Source organism: Balaenoptera ricei, chromosome 16 (genome assembly GCF_028023285.1).
Source record: "Balaenoptera ricei isolate mBalRic1 chromosome 16, mBalRic1.hap2, whole genome shotgun sequence".
Taxonomy (NCBI): Eukaryota; Metazoa; Chordata; class Mammalia; order Artiodactyla; family Balaenopteridae; genus Balaenoptera; species Balaenoptera ricei.
This window is the reverse complement of record NC_082654.1, coordinates 11,537,180-11,554,970: the sequence shown is the minus strand read 5'-3', so window position 1 is coordinate 11,554,970 and position 17,791 is coordinate 11,537,180. Positions and strand designations below refer to the sequence as shown.

Here is a 17,791-nt window from a genome sequence, read left to right as displayed (position 1 = left end):
AATGCTACATGTGACACTGAGAAAAGTTGAAAAAGGAATTTCTGTGATTTGGTATAACACCTGTTACACTGAACAAATAACCATCTGGTGATGAAGCCTAATAAACAAAAACAGAAACCTTTCTGTTCTTTTCCCCTCTCAACAGAACACCAAACTCCCTTAATTCCCACCAGGAACAGAGTACTTACACTGTAGAAATGAGATGTAATATAAGATATTCAGCAGCCAAACTGTCTCCCAAAAGGGCGTGAGTGAGGAACCCAAGCAGTTCTGCTCTGACTGGAGACAATTCAGACATGAAACTGGAAACAACTGGAGAGAGAAGGGAGACCAGATTCAGAACACAAACCAGTTCCTCTCATGTCTCTTAGGTTAAGAAGTAACTGGAACAAAGCACTGAACGTCAGTAGATGACTAGTATGGACTTAAAATATTGGTCAGTAAGCGATGCCAGTTGTCGAAATAAGACAGCGTGTATACCTTTTGGGGGGGGCCTCATTTTAATGAAGAGAATTAACACAAAGGAAAATGGGGCAAAGAAATGGTGACCGCTGGAGAAATTTATTCTGACGACCGAGAACCTGACTGACAGCTCCACCACGCAGCTCTCACATGCTGGGTAAGTCTCTGGGCCACGAGGCTTTAGCACTTACACTTACAGGTTTTGCTCTCCTCCTTGTTAAGGCAAGCAGGCAGTAAAGGGTTGATGTGCTGCAACTTCTGGGCTAAAACCACATGGATTCTTGGCACTAAGGAGGCAGGAGGACTGTGCACTCTCTGTTCTTCGGCTGTGTCTGTGCATTCCATTGGATCTAGCAGCGAAGAGGCATCCCTGTGGAGAGATGACAGAGCTTCAGTTCACAGAGGCGGCAGCTGTATAGATGTAAAAATAACACACATCTCTGAAAATAAAATGAGAACTCAAGCCAAGAACAATTTCACCTGCACATCTCCTTAAAGAGCAGAAAATGCTCCTCTTCCTTGTAAACAGTTACATCACAGATTTCAGGCTACTTTGGCCATATTATGAGATAATGTATTTATTCTATTCTTCAAGATCAATAACATTTTTACTGAGTGTGCTGTAACTGCAACAAATGGGATACAGCATATCACTCATCAAGTTACTTCAAAATGCAGACACCCTTTCTTAAGCTATTAGCTGGGACATCAAATACTTCATCGCATGTCTCAAAAATGGGGGTCTCTTCCTTAAAAGCCATCAGGTGTCTACTATTCAGTGTGAAGAATCCATTCATCTCTCTTGCTAATTTTTCTTCCTAAATTTTATTCTTACGTGATAGCTCTCTTGAATAGTGAATAGACAAGCAGTGAAAAGGAAGTGTGAGTTTTTCAGATTTGCTAAATAAATTACCAGATGATAGATTTATTGTGAGATGATTGAAACAAATGACTAAAATGTTTTTAGACTTTACAGACTGACTCTAGAGAGTAATCAATTCATATCACCATCTTCCTTAAATACAAGAATGATACCAACAACCTTTATATAGTGTGTACCACATGCTGGGCAATGTTCTTCACTTTGCACACACAAATTCATTAAAACCTCACAACCACCCTCATGTATAATGAGGAAACCAAGCCACTGTAGAAGTTAAGTCTAAGGTCACAAAGCCAGTAAGTGGCCAAACCAGGATCCCAACCCAGGCCATCTGGCTCAGTCTGTGTACTAAAATGCCTCCATAAATGAAGTAACTCATGAAGCAGGAAATTCACCATAACCAGAAACAGCCAAGACAAGCAATTTTGTATGCCATTATTATGGAACTGTTATTTAAGTTTATTTAAAGTTGTTTAAAATGTCTGTTTTGCATCATTTTTTAAGTGTGAAAAAATAAGTTCTTCCTATGGAAAACCAAGATGACTGTCCAATATTTAACAAAAAACTCTACTGTAGGGGCAGAATATAATTCCTTTCTTTTGCCAACCTCAAAACAAAATAAAAAAGAATGAGGATGATCTGGATTTTCAGAATATATTAAGTGAGGGGAAAAAAATATGTAAAAGAGTACATATACCATGCCCCCCTTTTATATAAGGGTAAGTGAGGAAAAAAATATATATGTATCTGTTTTTGAAAAAAAGAGATACAGGAAGGATAAAAGCAGAACTGAGGCTGGTTCCCTACAGCAGCAGTCCCCAGCCTTTTTGGCACCAGGGACCAGTTTCATGGAAGACAATTTTCCCACAGATGGGCGGGCGAGTGGAGGGTGCAGGGGTTGGGGGAGTGGTCCAGGTGGTAACGCGAGCAACGGGGAGCGGCAGATGAAGCCTCGCTCTCCTGCCCTACAGAGCATGGGTGGGAGCAGGGTAGAGGAGATGAGGGTAGTGGGGAATGACATTCCTACATTCTTTTTATACAGTTTTGATTTTGGCAACAATTTCCATGTTTTCTATACTTATCTTTAAGTACAGAAACCAGTAAGGACAGAGGGAAAACTCTGCAGTGAAGCACAATGGAAACAAATGAACCTAACTATGTATAATGAATAACAACTAGCACAGCACTGAAGTGGGAGGAGGTCACCCAAGTCACTCTGGAACACAGCTGACTATATATACACTCTCATTCTAAAATAAAAAGATTTGGAAACAAATAATGAACTCAAGTTACTAGGTTTGTTTTTTGCAGTGGTATGGGTTATCGATTCTGAAATTACCTTCTCTGCATAGCAGTCCCCTCTTATCAGCAGGGAATACATTCCAAAACCCCTAGTGGATGCCTGAAACTGTGGATAGTACTGAGCCTCATATATAGTATGTCTTTTCCTATATATACATTCCTATGATAAAGTTTAATTTACAAATTAGGCACAGTAAGAGATTAACCATGATAACTAATAATAAAAATAGAACAATTATAATGATATACTGTAATAAAAGTTATGTGAATGTGGTTTCTCTCTCTCAAAATATCTTATTGTACAAATTTAATGCCTTTTCTATCTTAACTAAGCACTTATCACATACCGTGACTGTTAACTTTTGCAGGTTGAGATGCAAAAGCAAAACTAGCACTAATTTCCTTTTCCTTCTCAACAATTTCACATAATCTTCTACTGTTCTTACTGTAGATCTTAACAACCTCAGCATACGTTTTTTTTTCTTTCCGTATAAGTCAAAAAAATTTACCTTTTCACTTTAAAATAAAGCACTTTACAGCTTTTCTTTGGCATACTCAAATTGCCAGGATCACTACCTCTTGTGCTTTGGGGCCATTATTAAGTAAAATAAGGGTTACTTGAATACAGGCACTGTGATACCTGGAAAATCGATCTGATAACTGAGATGGCTACTAAGTGACTAACGGATGGCATACCCTGGACAAAAGGATGATTCACGTCCTGGGCAGGACGGAGTGGGACAACTTGAGATTTCATCACGCTACTAAGAAAGGTATGCAATTTAAAACTTATTGTTTATTTCTGGAATTTCCCAGTTAATATTTTCATACAGCGGTTGACTGTAGGTAACTGAAACCATGGAAAGCAAAATCAAAGTAAGGGGGACTCTACTATATCATAGAATTGAGCAAAGGAATATATTGAGGATACTGGGAGTCGAGTTTCTTTCTGTTAGAAAAGGGAATTACAAATACGGAAAGGAGGAAGACTAGAATGACACCGAGTTTTGGAGCTGAACTGAACTGCAACCAGGAAGACAGTGTGAGCTCATGGTTTCTGATATTGTAAATAATATAAAAATATATGTAGATGTGTGTATATAAACGTATGCATGTGTGAGTACGTATATATTTATTTCCTAGCTCTGCTGAAACGGCATAGAAGCAATGCCAACTCAGTACCAATGAGCACACCAGTACTCAAATCCTGATTTTTTAAATAAAATTCCTCACTAAAAGAAACAGGTGCTCCTTGGAAAAAGGGCTGATACTGAGGCTGAAGCATGGGAAGTACAAGATGAGGCTGAAACAGCTTAATGCATCAGAAAATATATGTTCAAAAATGGTAAGATAAGGTCATGTCAAAAAGAACCCAGAGTTCGATCGGGAGCGGGAGCGGACCCCGGAGAGCCCCGAGCAGCCCCACTGCCACTGCGGGCCCCACTCACCATTGCCGCAACCATGAGCAGCGAGGCCGAGGCCCAGCAGCCGCCCGCCGCCCAGCCCCCGCCCTCACTGCCGCCGCTGCCAAGCCCGGCACGACGGGCATGGGCAAGACTGGCATTGGCGCAGGGCGCGGTGGCCCCGGCGGCCTCACTTCAGCGCCGCCTGCCGGCGGGGACAAGAAGGTCATTGCAGCAAAGGCTCTGGGGACAGTAAAATGGTTCAATGTAAAAAACAGATATGGTTTCATCAACAGGAATGACACCAAGGAACATGTATTCGTACACCAGACTGCTGTAAAGAAGAACCCCAGGAAGTACCTTCGCGGTGCATTAGATGGAGAGACTGTGGAGTTCGATGTTGCTGAAGGAGAAAAGGGTGCGCAGACAGCAAATGTTACAGGCCCTGGGGGAGTTCCAGCGCAAGGCAGTAAATGTGCAGCAGACCATAACCATCATAGACACTATCCACGTCGCAGGGGTCCTCCACGCAACCCCCGCAGAATTACCAGAACACTGAGAGTGGGGAAAAGAATGAGGGATCGGAGAGTGCTCCCGAAGGCCAGGCCCGACAGCGCCGGCCCTACTGCAGGCGAAGGTGCCCCCCTTACTGCACGCGGAGACCCTGTGGGCGTCGACCACAGCATTCCAACCCTCCGGTGCAGAGAGAAGTGATGGAGAGTGCTGACAATCAGGGTGCAGGAGAACAAGTTAGAGGAGCGAGACAGAATGTGCCCTCCTCGCCAAAGATGCCCAGAGAGGACGACAAAGAAGAAGATAAGGAAAATCAAGGAGATGAGACCCAACGTCAGCAGCCACCTCGACATCGGTACCGCAGCAACTTCAATTACCAACACAGACGCCCAGAAAACCCTAAACCACAAGATGGCAAAGAGACAAAAGCAGCCAATCCACCAGCTAAGCATTCACCCGCTCCCGAGGCTGAGCAGGGCAGGGCTGAGAAAATGCCGGCTTACCATCTCTACCATCACCCGGTTTAGTCATCCAACAAGAAGAAATGAATATGAAATTCCAGCAATAAGAAATGAACAAAAGATTGGAGCTGAAGACCTTAAGTGCTTGCTTTTTGCCTGTTGACCACATAACCAGAACTATCTGCATTATCTAAGCAGCAAGGGGTTTTTATTATTTTTACCAAAAGATGGCTCTTTTTGGTAATGACAAACGTGTTTTAAAAAAAAAAAAAGAAAAAGCCTGGTTTTTCTCAATACACCTTTAAAGGTTTTTAAATTGTTTCATATCTGGTCAAGTTGAGATTTCTTAAGAACCTCATTTTTAATTTGTAATAAAAGTTTACAGCTTGATTTTTTCAAAAAAGTCAACAAACTGCAAGCACCAGTTATAAGGTCTTAAATAATAATTAAAAAAAAATAAGGACCCAAAGCCTGCTTAAAGTGGCTCCCAGTAGCCAAATATGGGAAAATTTGAGCCTCAAAATAAATAACAGATTAACGTCCACACTAACATAAACAAAAATTACTTGAACGAATAAATAGGACAGAAATCTTACAGTAGAATGCCAATGAATAAATGTAGAAGGAATGACTGAACAGAAAATCACCATCAGAGTAACAATTGAGTCTAACAAGAATCATCAATGAATGCTAAAATAAGTGGGTGAAAGTTAAATGAGAAACTGGAAATTATATGGTCTTGAAGTATCTCCCTCTAAATTACCTGTTAACTACAAAGTGAAAAATAGTAACTTTACAGTACAGAAACCTGGTAGACACCACCTTAACCTGAGCAAAAGAATATACTGAGGATACTGGGAGTCAAGTTTCTTTCTGTTAGAAAAGGGAATTACAAATACGGAAAGGAGGAAGACTAGGATGACACCGAGCTGTGGAGCTGAACTGAACTGGAACCAGGAAGACAGTGTGAGCTCATGGTTTCTGATATACCGACTTGTAAATAATATAAAGACTAATGTACGTGTGTACCACAAGTAACCAAGAGATCAAAAAGAACTTCACCAGTAAGGGGATACTGTACCTGCTGGTGTGATACACTGAGAAGGATACATCACTTTGTAGTTTCCTGCCCAAAATGTATAACCAGAATCTAATCACACGGAAACATCAGACAAACCTAAACTGAGAGACATCCTTGAAGACACTTGAAGAGTGTCAAGGTTCTGCTCTGCCATGTGAGGACACAGCAAGAAGACAACCATCTGCAAACCAGGAAAAAGGCCCTCACTAGACACTGGCGTCTTAACCTTGGATTTCCCAGCTTCCATAACTGTGAGAAATGAATTTTTTGTTGTATAAGCTGAAAGAATAGAAAAAGTTGTCAAGGCCTTGAAGGACAACAAAGAGCTGGAGACTGCTCCAGGTTAATGCAACGAGTGACCCTAAGGATCCTGGACCAAGAAAATGACTGTCAGAAAGAACAGCAATGAGACAATTAGTGAAATTTAGTGTGGTCTGTGGTCAGTGTACTGTGTATTCACAGCAAATTTCCAAACTTTGTAGCTATACTCTGATTATATACGAGGAGGTCTTTGTTCTTAGGAAATATGAATGCAACAAGTATTTAGGATATGACATACGTAACTTACTCTCAAGTGTTTCCAAAAAGTGTACGTATATATAAAAATGCGTGTATATAAAAATAAGCAAATGGAGCTTAAGTGTTAACAACTTGTAAATCTGGGTGAAGGGAGAAAGGGAGTTCTTTATAATTTCAAACTTTCAGAAAAGTTGGAGGGTAATTATGTCAAAACAGACTCACCTTTCATCATTATTCAGTATACTTAGCACGGGATCCACAGATAGTATGCCATACAACTCAAGAACATCATTTACTTTAAAACAATCCCAGTCTTCATAGACCTAACAAGAGGTCACACAAAATCACATTGTTAGGACTAAATAACACCAAAAAAGCATACAATATTAGTCTTAAAGTTCAAGTAATAATATTATCTTAGCATTTTAAATCAGAAAATGAACCTCAAAGCAACTCCTTTATTTGATAAATTGAAATCAAGAGAGGTAAAGCACTTACCTGAAGTCACTCCGCAATGAGCAAATAAGTTAACAACTAAAACATGGGACCTCCTGACTCCTGGCCAATGTCTGTTTCCCCACTACATTCAGAGAAAAGGCTTTCTCCCAAGGATGATGGTCAACTAAAACTAGAAACATATTATCTCAAAATCTATTAACTACATCAAGAGAAGGGAAGAACCCACGATTATTAACTTTGGACTTATTCACAAGCTATGCAGTGTTAGGAGGATTAACACAAACTTAGAATGGCCATGAGGTTTCTCACAGTAAAGAGCCAAACTTTCAAAGCTGTCTATCATGATGGATATTAGAAACTGTCAAAGCCTCCTACTGGTGAGACCTAAGAGAAGCATGGAGGGAAAAACGTGCTAATTCTTGCTCCTGTGCTACATAACTGAAGTGCCATTTAAGTTAAAACCACAACAACTAAGAACAGAAATTCTCAGTGATCATTTCTGAAACTTGTATCACTTGTTCACCTCTCATGATTAAAAAATCAGAATAAGCAGAATAGGGGAACAAACTATTAACAGATTTCTTTCCTTCTACCTTATTTTAAATCTAAGTGAGAAATGGCTTTTGATAAGAAAAGGAAGAATGATGAAAATAAAGCAGATAGGGAATTCCCTGGTGGTCCAGCGGTTAAGAATCCGCCTCCCCATGCAAGGTACGCAGGTTCGATCCCTGGTCCAGGAACTAAGATCCCACATGTGGTGGGGCAACTACGCCCGTGCTGCAACTACATAGCCTGCGCGTCTCAACTAGAGAGAGGCCAACGCACCGCAACAAAGATCCCACGCGACTAAGACCCGACGCAGCCAATAAATTAATTAATTAAAAAATAAAGCAGATATTAGTAAGTTAGAAATGATATAGGAAGGAAATAGATATTAATTTAAAAGTTGTTCCACATCTATCTGAAATATCCATTTTTTGTAAACAATGCTGTGGCAGGCAAAAAAAGGTCCCCCCACCACTCCGACCAATATCCACATCTTAATCACTGGAATCCTTGAGTATGTTACCTTACATGTAAAAGGAACTTGTATAAATTAAGGACCCTAAGATGGGGAGATTATTCTGGATTGCATGGGTGGGCTCAATTCAATCATACATGTCCTTAAAATTGGAGAATCTCTCCTATCTATGGTCAGAGGGAGATGTGACTATGAAGAAATGGTCAGAGGGCTACATTACTGCTGACTTGGAAGATGGAGGAAGGGGCCACAAGCCAAGGAATAATGGCAGCCTCCAAAAGCTGGAAAAGGCAAGAAAACAGATTCCCCCCCTAAAGCCTCCAGAGAGGAACCAGTCTTGCTGTCACCTGAATTTTACCCCCAGTGAGATCCATGTTGGACTTCTGGCCTAAAGCCTGCAAAATGATAAATTTTGTTGTTTCAAGCCGTGAAGTTTGCGGTGATTTGTTACAGCAGCAAGAGAAAACTTGCTAATACAAATGCTAAGAGTTTTCTGTTTTAATTTCTGAGACACTTAACACATCTTTGTCAGCATCAGGTCTATGAAAGATTTTATTACCTTCACGAGGCATGCAGGACCCTTCTCTCCTGGCAGTGGAAAATTCAGATCAAAAGGAGAAGAGAGGTTTAGCGAGTTCAGCTGTTGTCCAGAAGAAGCTTCTGTTTCTAAACGTTTTGGTTCTCCACACCACTGAAGACCACCAACACTCCCTAAATTCAAAGGGACAGCATTGCACATCGTCATTGCTAAGGCTTCCTGGAGATAAAGAACATTCCTAAACAGCCTTTTGAATTTGATAGAAATGATGCTTCTGAGCTTGCAAACTTCAAGTTGTTACAGTTTTTAAGGAAATAACACATACTAGAACCCCTTTGACCTATCAAGAGAACAAAGATTATTATGAAGATCTGAAAGTGTAATCACTTTCCCCCTGCAATAAAATGGCAACAAATCCCCCCCCCAATCAAATCTCATCTAAGTAACTTTAGAAGTTAATATTTAACATGGTTACTTGACATCTTTGACCCAAGGAGTACATGGGTCTACTGACAACAAAAACACCTTTGTAGAACATACTTCTTTCTACTTATTAAGTAGAATAAAACTATATAGCAATAAACTCATTTACCAAACATCTATTAATGTCCACTATGTACCAGGAATCAGACTAGTTGCTGGGGATACAAAAGATCATTTAAAGATAGCCTCTACCCCTAAAGTAGTCACAGTTTAGGGCTGATAACTAGTTAGAATTAAAATATAGCTTCCCATACCACACAATATTGCTCAGCAATAAAAAGGAATAAAATATTGATATAAGCAACAACTTGAATGGATCTCAAGGGAATTTTGCTGAATGAAAAAAGCCAATCTACAAAGTCTATATACTACATGATTCCATTTATGTAACATTCTTAAAATGACAAAATTATAGGGATGAAGAACAAATTAGTGGTTGCCAGGGGGGAGGTAGAGAGGCAGGAGAGGTGGGTATGATTATAAAAGGGCAACATGAGAGATCCAGGTAATGAACTGTTCTGTATCCTGACTGTGGTAGTAGTCACATGAATCTACACATGTGATGAAACTGCATAGAACTAAATACATACACATGCACAAAAATAACTGCATGTAAAAATGTGAATTCTGAATAAGGTCTATGGACTATATCAATATCCATTTCCTGGTTATGATATTCTACTATTAATTATGCAAGATGTTGACCCAGATGAAACTGGATCAAGTATATACAGGATCTCTCTTATGTTTTACAACTGCATGTGATTCTACACTTATCTCCAAAACAGCTTAAAATATATATACAGCCTGAGAGATTGCCTAGAAACCAACAAACAAGGTAAACTTTACGTAAATAATGCATTCAAATGTATTCAAAAGCCCTGAAAAGTATGATACTCAAACAAAAGGGGCAAGAAATAGAAAGAAGCATCAACAGATAAGAGAATTACCATATGTCTTGGATTCTAATATGTTATTTATTGTTATGATACACCGTTAAATTTAATAAACATTTGGGGGGTGAGTGGAGAAAAAGAACACTATCACATTTGTATGCATTTAGTATAAAACATTCCAATTTTTAAAACATTAAAATATGCCTTAGCATTAAAGAAATATGGTAGTATGAACTTATAAAGTAGAATAATATATGATTAAATGAAATTCAGTAGTAAATCTTTGTTTACCATTGATTGTTATATTTGCCCTCTCAACCCATCCTTCACATTCAAATTAACTAGACTGATTTGTTTTTACCTCCTCTGCCTTTAACTTGTCCCTGGATTAAAGATGCTAAAGAGAAATGACGGGACACAGAAGGAGAAATAAAGACAAACTTATCTATCTGCCATATGAAGGAATTCAGTGCTCATAATAACTGTGATTGGCGAAATCAATAATGATATATACTAATTTTGAAATTCTCTGATTCTCTTAGAAAATTTCAACTTTTGGTCTCCTTGTTTTAATCAGAATTGTGTTTTAATCAATTTTAATACATAAACCACTACAAACTTACATAAATAGAACAATCAGAACTGTGACTATTCTAAGGGTTATTTGCTTTGAAGTTTAGGAGTAAGAAATCCAGTATACCACAATTACACATTTTTCCTCCAGTGTTTTCAGTCTTACTAATTAAAGCATCACTATTCCAAAAAGAAAATAAGGATGTTTCAGATATAAATAAGTCACTTTTACAGTAGAGTACTTCATATTACTTAAAAGCTGAGATTAAAAAAAAATATGAAGAAAGATAAAAGACTTTTCCAGCTACCCAAATTGAGACCCTTAACAACTGACCGTAGAGTAGCCACTTCTCACTAAGTGATGCCTAACTGCTCAATTATGAAGCACAGTCTGACCAAAGAGTAACTGTTCAAACTCTCAAAACTGTCTATAATTCTGATAAACCTCAAAGCAAAGTTGTCAAATCACTGCCAGCTCCTAAATCTAGAGCTACATTATACAACAATTAATTCTGAATACGAATCTACTGCAAGAGACCAGAAGTCTACCGAAAGCCCAATGGCACACACTACCTGCTTCTCTGGCACCCGCATGCTGCTCTTTCTGTTTATTCGGCTGTAGGTCCATATCTTCATCATCTTCATAACTCCTCTTGTGACGACTGGGAGTGTAGGACGTTGAAGGGCTGACTCGAGCTTGGTTTGTATTAACATAGGCGTTAAATGAAAGGTTAAGGAAAGATTTTCATGAACTGGGGAATATCGTTAAGTTACCCTACCTAGGTGACTAATAAAAGACTATTACTTTGGCAGTTTGGTTAAAATAAAAATGTATTTTTAAAAGAAGGTTGATGTATACAATAAATAAGCTATAAGGATATATTGTATAGCAGCGGTCCCCAACCTTTCTGGCACCAGGGACCAGTTTCATGGAAGACAACTTTTCCCGGACGGGTGTGTGTGTATGGGGGGGATGGTTCAGGCGGTAATGAGAGCGATGGGGAGCGGCAAAATGAAGTTTCCCTCGCTCACCTGCCGCTCACCTCCTGCTGTGCGGCCCAGTTCCTAACAGGCCACGGCCCAGGGGTTGGGGACCCCTGTTGTATAACACAGGGAATACAGCCAATATTTTATAATAAATATGGAGTATAATCTATCAAAATTTTGAATCACTATGTTGTACACCTGAAATTAAAACACTATTGTAAATCAACCACACCTCAATTTTTTAAAAAACCCAGAATAACAAAAATTTCTTTTTAATAAAAGAAGGTTGAACTTCCAGTTTGGGTCATAAGAATTAACAGCTCAAACTTATGCCCCCTACCTTGCTGTAAAGAACTGTAAAACTGATCTCCCAAGGCAATAGAAATAAAAGCAAAAATAAACAAATGGGACCTAATCAAACTTATAAGCTTTCACACAGAAAAGGAACCATAAATAAAATGAAAAGACAACCTATGGACTGGGAGAAAATATTTGCAAAAGATGAGACCTACAAGGGCTTAATTTCCAAAATATACAAACAGCTCATACAACTCAATAAGAAAAAAACAAACAACCCAATCAAAAAATGGGCAGAAGATCTAAACAAACACTTCTCCAAAGACGGAATATAGAAGGCCAACACGCACATGAAAAGATGCTCAACATCGCTAATTATTAGAGAAATGCAAATCAAAACTACAATGAGGTATAATCACTTCACACTGGTCAGAATGGCCATCATCAAAAAGTCTACAAATAGTGCTCGCTTCGGCAGCACATATACTAAAAAAGTCTACAAATAATAAATGCTGGAGAGAGTGTGGAGAAAAGGGAACCCTCCTACACTGTTGGTGGGAATGTAAATTGGTGCAGCCCCTATGGAAAACAGAATGGAGGCTCCTTAAAAAACTAAAAATAGAGTTACCATTATGATCCAGCAATCTCACTCCTGGGCATATATACAGAAAAGACAAAAGCTCTAATTTGAAAAGATACATGCACCCCAATGTTCAAAGCAGCACTAGTAACAATAGCCAAGCCATGGAAGCAACCTAAATGTCCATCAACAGATGAATGGATAAAGATGTGGTGTGTATACACATACATACATACACACACACACACACACACATACACACACACTGGGATATTACTCAGCCATGAAAAAGAATGAAATAATGCCATCTGCAGCAACATGGATGGACCCAGAGATTATCATATTAAGTGAAGTAAGTCGGACAGAGAAAGACAAATATTATATGATACCACTTATATGTGAGATATAAAAAAATAGTACAAATGAACTTATTTATAAAATAGAAACAGACTCACAGACATAGAAAACAAACTCATGGTTACCAAAGGGGAAGGGTAGGGGCTGGCGGGGGAGGGATAAATTGGGAGTATGGGACTGACAGATGCACACTACCATATATAAAATAGATAAATGACAAGAATTTACTGCTTAGCACAAGGAAATATATTCAATGTCCTGAAATAAACTATACTGGAAAAGAAACTTTAAAAAAGAATACATATATATATATGCATAACTGAATCACTTTGCTGATACCTGAAACTAACACAATATTGTAAATCAACTATACTTCAATTAAAAAAACAAAAAACCTGTAAAACTGGACAAAAGGCATGAAGCAACTGTTTTCAGACTTTGGACAACAAGGAACATAAGGTTATGATCCTTGAATGAGAAGAAACACCACAGGTAAACTCCACATTGTCCCCAGCTCTCTCAGGGGCATATTCCAAATTGCAGCAAAGGGAAGTGGAGGTTCTGCTCTTGCTGGTAGAGAAAACAGAGCACATAGCTCAGGGCTACTGAAGCAACTGGAATTTGCAGAACTGTTAGAGAGGAAGGAGCTGCAGATAGAGCCCTGGGAGAGAACAGCTGCTGCTTGGTTGGGAGCTTAGCAGAGATTCTGGAAGTTGTACAATACTAGAACTGGACCCTGCTGAGAATCACGAGCACTTAGGTGAGACCCGGAGATAGCACATCTCGCAAGTAAGGACTACATCCTACACTGTAAGTGACACTCATACCTACCTTAACAAATCCCAAAACCAAGCCTTGACATGATCAAAGTGATCCACTTAAACTACCTGCCTGCCAGAACAAAATTCAACATTCTTGAAGACAAAAGTAAACTTTCAACAGTGCTGTATAGAGCATAAGTAATCATAGCACATGATTAATTATGTGAAGAAGCAGGAAAGTATGGCCTATAAGCAGGATTTAAAACAGTATCAATAGAAAAAAAAACAACAACCCAGAGACAACCTGGATGTTGGAATTAGCAGACAAGGGCATTAAAAAGCAACTCCAAAATTTACAATTTTAAAAGAAAAGATGAGGACTATCATCAGAAAAATGGAAACAAAGAAAAAGAACCAAATGAAAAAATCTAGAACTAAAAAATAAAATGGAAAAAAAAAACCCTCAATCACCTGAGAACAATAATAATTAGTCTACAACCATGTGATTTGAGCCCCAGAAAACGAGAAAAAGATGAGACCGGGACAGAAAAATATTTGAAGAAATAATGGCTGAAATCTTCTGAAAAATATCAACCCACAGGTCTAAAAGCTCAATAAAACCCAAGCAAGAGAAACACAAAAAACCCAGACATGGGCACATCATAGTCAAGCTGCTGAAAACCACAGAGAATATTAGAAGCAGCCAGAGGAAAATTAAAGACCCATAACATACAGGTGACAATGATAAAAATGATAGCTATCCTTTTATCAAAAAACAATGGAGGCCAGAAGACAATGGAACAATATCATTAAAGTGTTGAAGATGGGAGATACCTGTCAATCAAGGATTCCATAACCACTGGGAGAAAAAAAAAGGTTCTACAACCACTGAAAATATCCTTCAAAAATAAAGGTGAGGGACCTCCCTAGCGGTCCAGTGGTTAAGACTCCATGCCCCCAATGCAGGGGGCATGTCGATCCCTGGTCAGGGAACTAAGACCCGGCATGCTGCACAATGCAGCACCACAACACACACACACACACACACACACACACACACAAGGGTGAAATAAAGACATTTTCAGTTGAAAAAAAGCTGAGAAAATTTATCACCAACAGATCAGTACCTAAAAAAAAAGGCTCAGTGAAATGATTCCAGACAAAAACAAAGCCAAAAAGAGCTAGAAATGATAAATATTTATGCAACATAAAAGATGTAATTTTTCCCCCTCATTTCTAAATTTATGTAGGAGACAACTGTTTAAAAGATAAATAGAAGTATATTGTAGTGAGGCTCAAGGATCAAAGAAGAAATCACAAAGGAAATTAGAAAATATTTTGAACTGAATGAGAGTAAAAACAAGTCAAAATTTGTGGGATCCAACTAAAGCAGTAATTAGAGAGAATTTTATGGCCTTAAATGCTAATATTAGAAAAGGAAGATATGAAATGAATGATCTGCACACTAACCTTAAGGTTAAAAAAAAAATTAAAACCATTACTAAAAACGAAGGAAATAAGAGCAAAAATCAATGAAATAGAAAACAAAAAATTAAAGAAAAAGTTGATTCTCTGACAAACCCCTAGCAATACTAATCAAGGATAGAAGAGAAAAATAAATTAACATTTTGGAAATGAAAAGATCATTGTTAGATATCCCTTAGACATTAAAAGGAAAATAAGGAAATACTATGAAAGTTTTATGTCAATAAATTCAAGAACTGTGATTCAATGATTGTGAAACATTCCTTGAGAGATACACAAATTTATCACAACCAACACAAAGTATCTGTTAAAAAACTGATTTAATAAGTTAAAATCTCATCAAAAAAATGCCTGGCCTCAAACTGGAAACAACCCATATGTTCATCAATTGGAGATTATATAAACAAATACCATCAGCAATAAAAAGGAATGAACTATGGATACACATGGATGACTCTCAAATGCATTATGCTGAATAAAAGATATCAGACACAAAAGACTATACGTTATATGATTCCATTTGTATGACATTCAAGAATACGTAAAATTAAGCTATAGTGAAAGAAATCAGAGCAGTCGTGGGGAGGAGGTGGTGACGGGAAAAAGGCACAAAGTTCTTTACTTCGATGCGTGTGCAAATTACAGGTGTATGCATTTATCCAAACCACTTAAGTATACCTTTAAAATCTGTGCATTTCAGTATGTGAACTATGCCTAAAAAAATTAGTAACTAAAAAAAATAAAAATGAGAATGAGATGTCTCCACAATCTCTCAAAAGAAGAAACATGTTTCCCCTTAATAAAATTAGAATGAGTTCTAATTTAAAACTAGTTTTTTTACTTAATGATTGTGCAACTCTCTTTTTCAGTCCCTTTAAATCCACCTCAATCTTTTAAACAGTATTTCACTAGCAGAATGCACCATAATTTTATCATTTCTCAGTGATGAATACTGAAGGTTGTTTTATAGATTTTCTTGTTTAGGACAAAGGAAACATATTTTATTAAAATAAAGCCAAGCTCTATAAATGAAGAATAATTTTCTTTTCCAGCTACCTTCACTGAGGTAAAAAGACTAAGTTTAAAAAAAAAATCAAAATGTGAAATGTGGTCTCTTCAATTAAGAAAATAATCAGTAACCATTCAACACATAAGAAGGTTCAGATAAAGGATATTTCTTTTACCCACGTGGATTCTCCCGGCACTGGAACACAATAGAAAGTCTGTCTTTCCAAAGTGGTAGTTCGTGGAGAGTTTAAATCAACTTCTTGCTGCGGCTGTGATGTACACAAAATTTTATTTTATTAAAAAAAATTTATTAAAAAAACTTTAAAAATTAGCAACCATATTTCCATGTTATTTATAAAATCACAGTAAATACTTTCATATTAAGCGTTAATTAACAAGCAACTACTAAATCCAAACTATCATTTTTGAAAAGAAAACGGACATAAAATCATTTCAAATGCAATAATCAATATAGTACCTTCCTTCAAATCCAAATATACAGCACCCTAGGTTACAAAATTAAATCCCTTTGAATATTAATCAGAGTGAGGCCTCCCGGAGGTCCTCATTTCAGCACCAACACTGGCTCTATCCAACTGTCTGCAAACTCCAGTGCTGGATGTCTCAGGCCAAACAACCAGTAAGACAAGAATACAGCACCACCCATCAAAAAGAGAACAAAAAAAAAAAAAAAGAAACAACAGACCAAATAAATGAAGACGAAATAGGCAACCTACCTGAAAAAGAATTCAGAGCTATGATAGTAAAGATTATCCAAAAATCTCGGAAACAGAATGGAGAAAATACAAGAAACATTTAACAAGGATCTAGAAGAAATGAAGAGCAAACAAACAGTGATGAAGAACATAATTACTGAAATTAAAAATACTCTAGGGCCTTCCCTGGCGGTCCAGTGGTTAAGACGCTGCGCTCCCACTGCAGGGGGCGCGGGTTCGATCCCTGTTCGGGGAGCTAGGATCCCGCATGCCGTGTGCCACGGCCAAAGAAAAAAAAAAATACTCTAGAAGGAATCAATAGCAGAATAACTGAGGCAGAAGAACGGTTAGGTGAGCTGCAAAATAAAATGATGGAAATAACTGCCAGGGAGCAGAATAAAGAAAAAAGAATGAAAAGAATTGAGGACAATCTCAGAGATCTCTGGGACAACATTAAACGCACCAACGTTTGAATTACAGGGGTCCCAGAAGAAGAGGAAAAGAAAGGGGCTGAGAAAATACTTGAAGAGATTACAGTCAAAAACTTCCCTAACATGGTAAAGGAAAGAGTCAATCAAGTCCAGGAAGCACAGAGAGTACCATACAGGATAAACCCAAAGAGACACACTGAGACACATATTAATGAAACTATCAAAAATTAAATACAAAGAAAAAATATTAAAATCAGCAAGGGAAAAGCAACAATTAACATACAAGGGAATCCCGATAAGGTTAACAGCTGATTTTTCAGCAGAAACTCTGCAAACCAGAGGGAGTGACAGGACATACTCAAAGTGATTAAAGGGAAAAGCCTACAACCAAGATTACTCTACCTGGCAAGGATCTCATTCAGATTCGATGGAGAAATTAAAACCTTTACAGATAAGCAAAAGTTAAGAGAATTCAGCACCACCAAAGCAGCTTTACAACAAATGCTAAAGGAACTTCTCCAGGCAGGAAACACAAGAGAAGGAAAAGATGTGCAAAAACAAACTCAAGGAACAGG

General features: G+C 38.1%; 1 protein-coding gene and 1 pseudogene across 2 annotated transcripts in view; one reads left to right on the top strand and one right to left on the bottom strand.

Moving 5' to 3' along the window:
- Positions 1–17,791, bottom strand: part of MCMBP (minichromosome maintenance complex binding protein) — a 69,605-nt gene that overhangs the window by 20,242 nt on the left and 31,572 nt on the right. The window contains exons 5-10 of one of the 2 annotated variants that reach the window (XM_059899162.1): positions 16,237–16,338; positions 11,168–11,312; positions 8,664–8,815; positions 6,847–6,947; positions 654–832; positions 189–312 (exon numbers count right to left, since the gene is read on the bottom strand). In XM_059899162.1, coding sequence (XP_059755145.1) covers positions 189–312; positions 654–832; positions 6,847–6,947; positions 8,664–8,815; positions 11,168–11,312; positions 16,237–16,338 — 803 coding nt within the window. The remainder of the gene's footprint in view (positions 1–188; positions 313–653; positions 833–6,846; positions 6,948–8,663; positions 8,816–11,167; positions 11,313–16,236; positions 16,339–17,791) is intronic. The other variant, XM_059899163.1, reaches the window with a different exon arrangement.
- Positions 4,091–5,201, top strand: LOC132350633 (Y-box-binding protein 1-like; annotated as a pseudogene).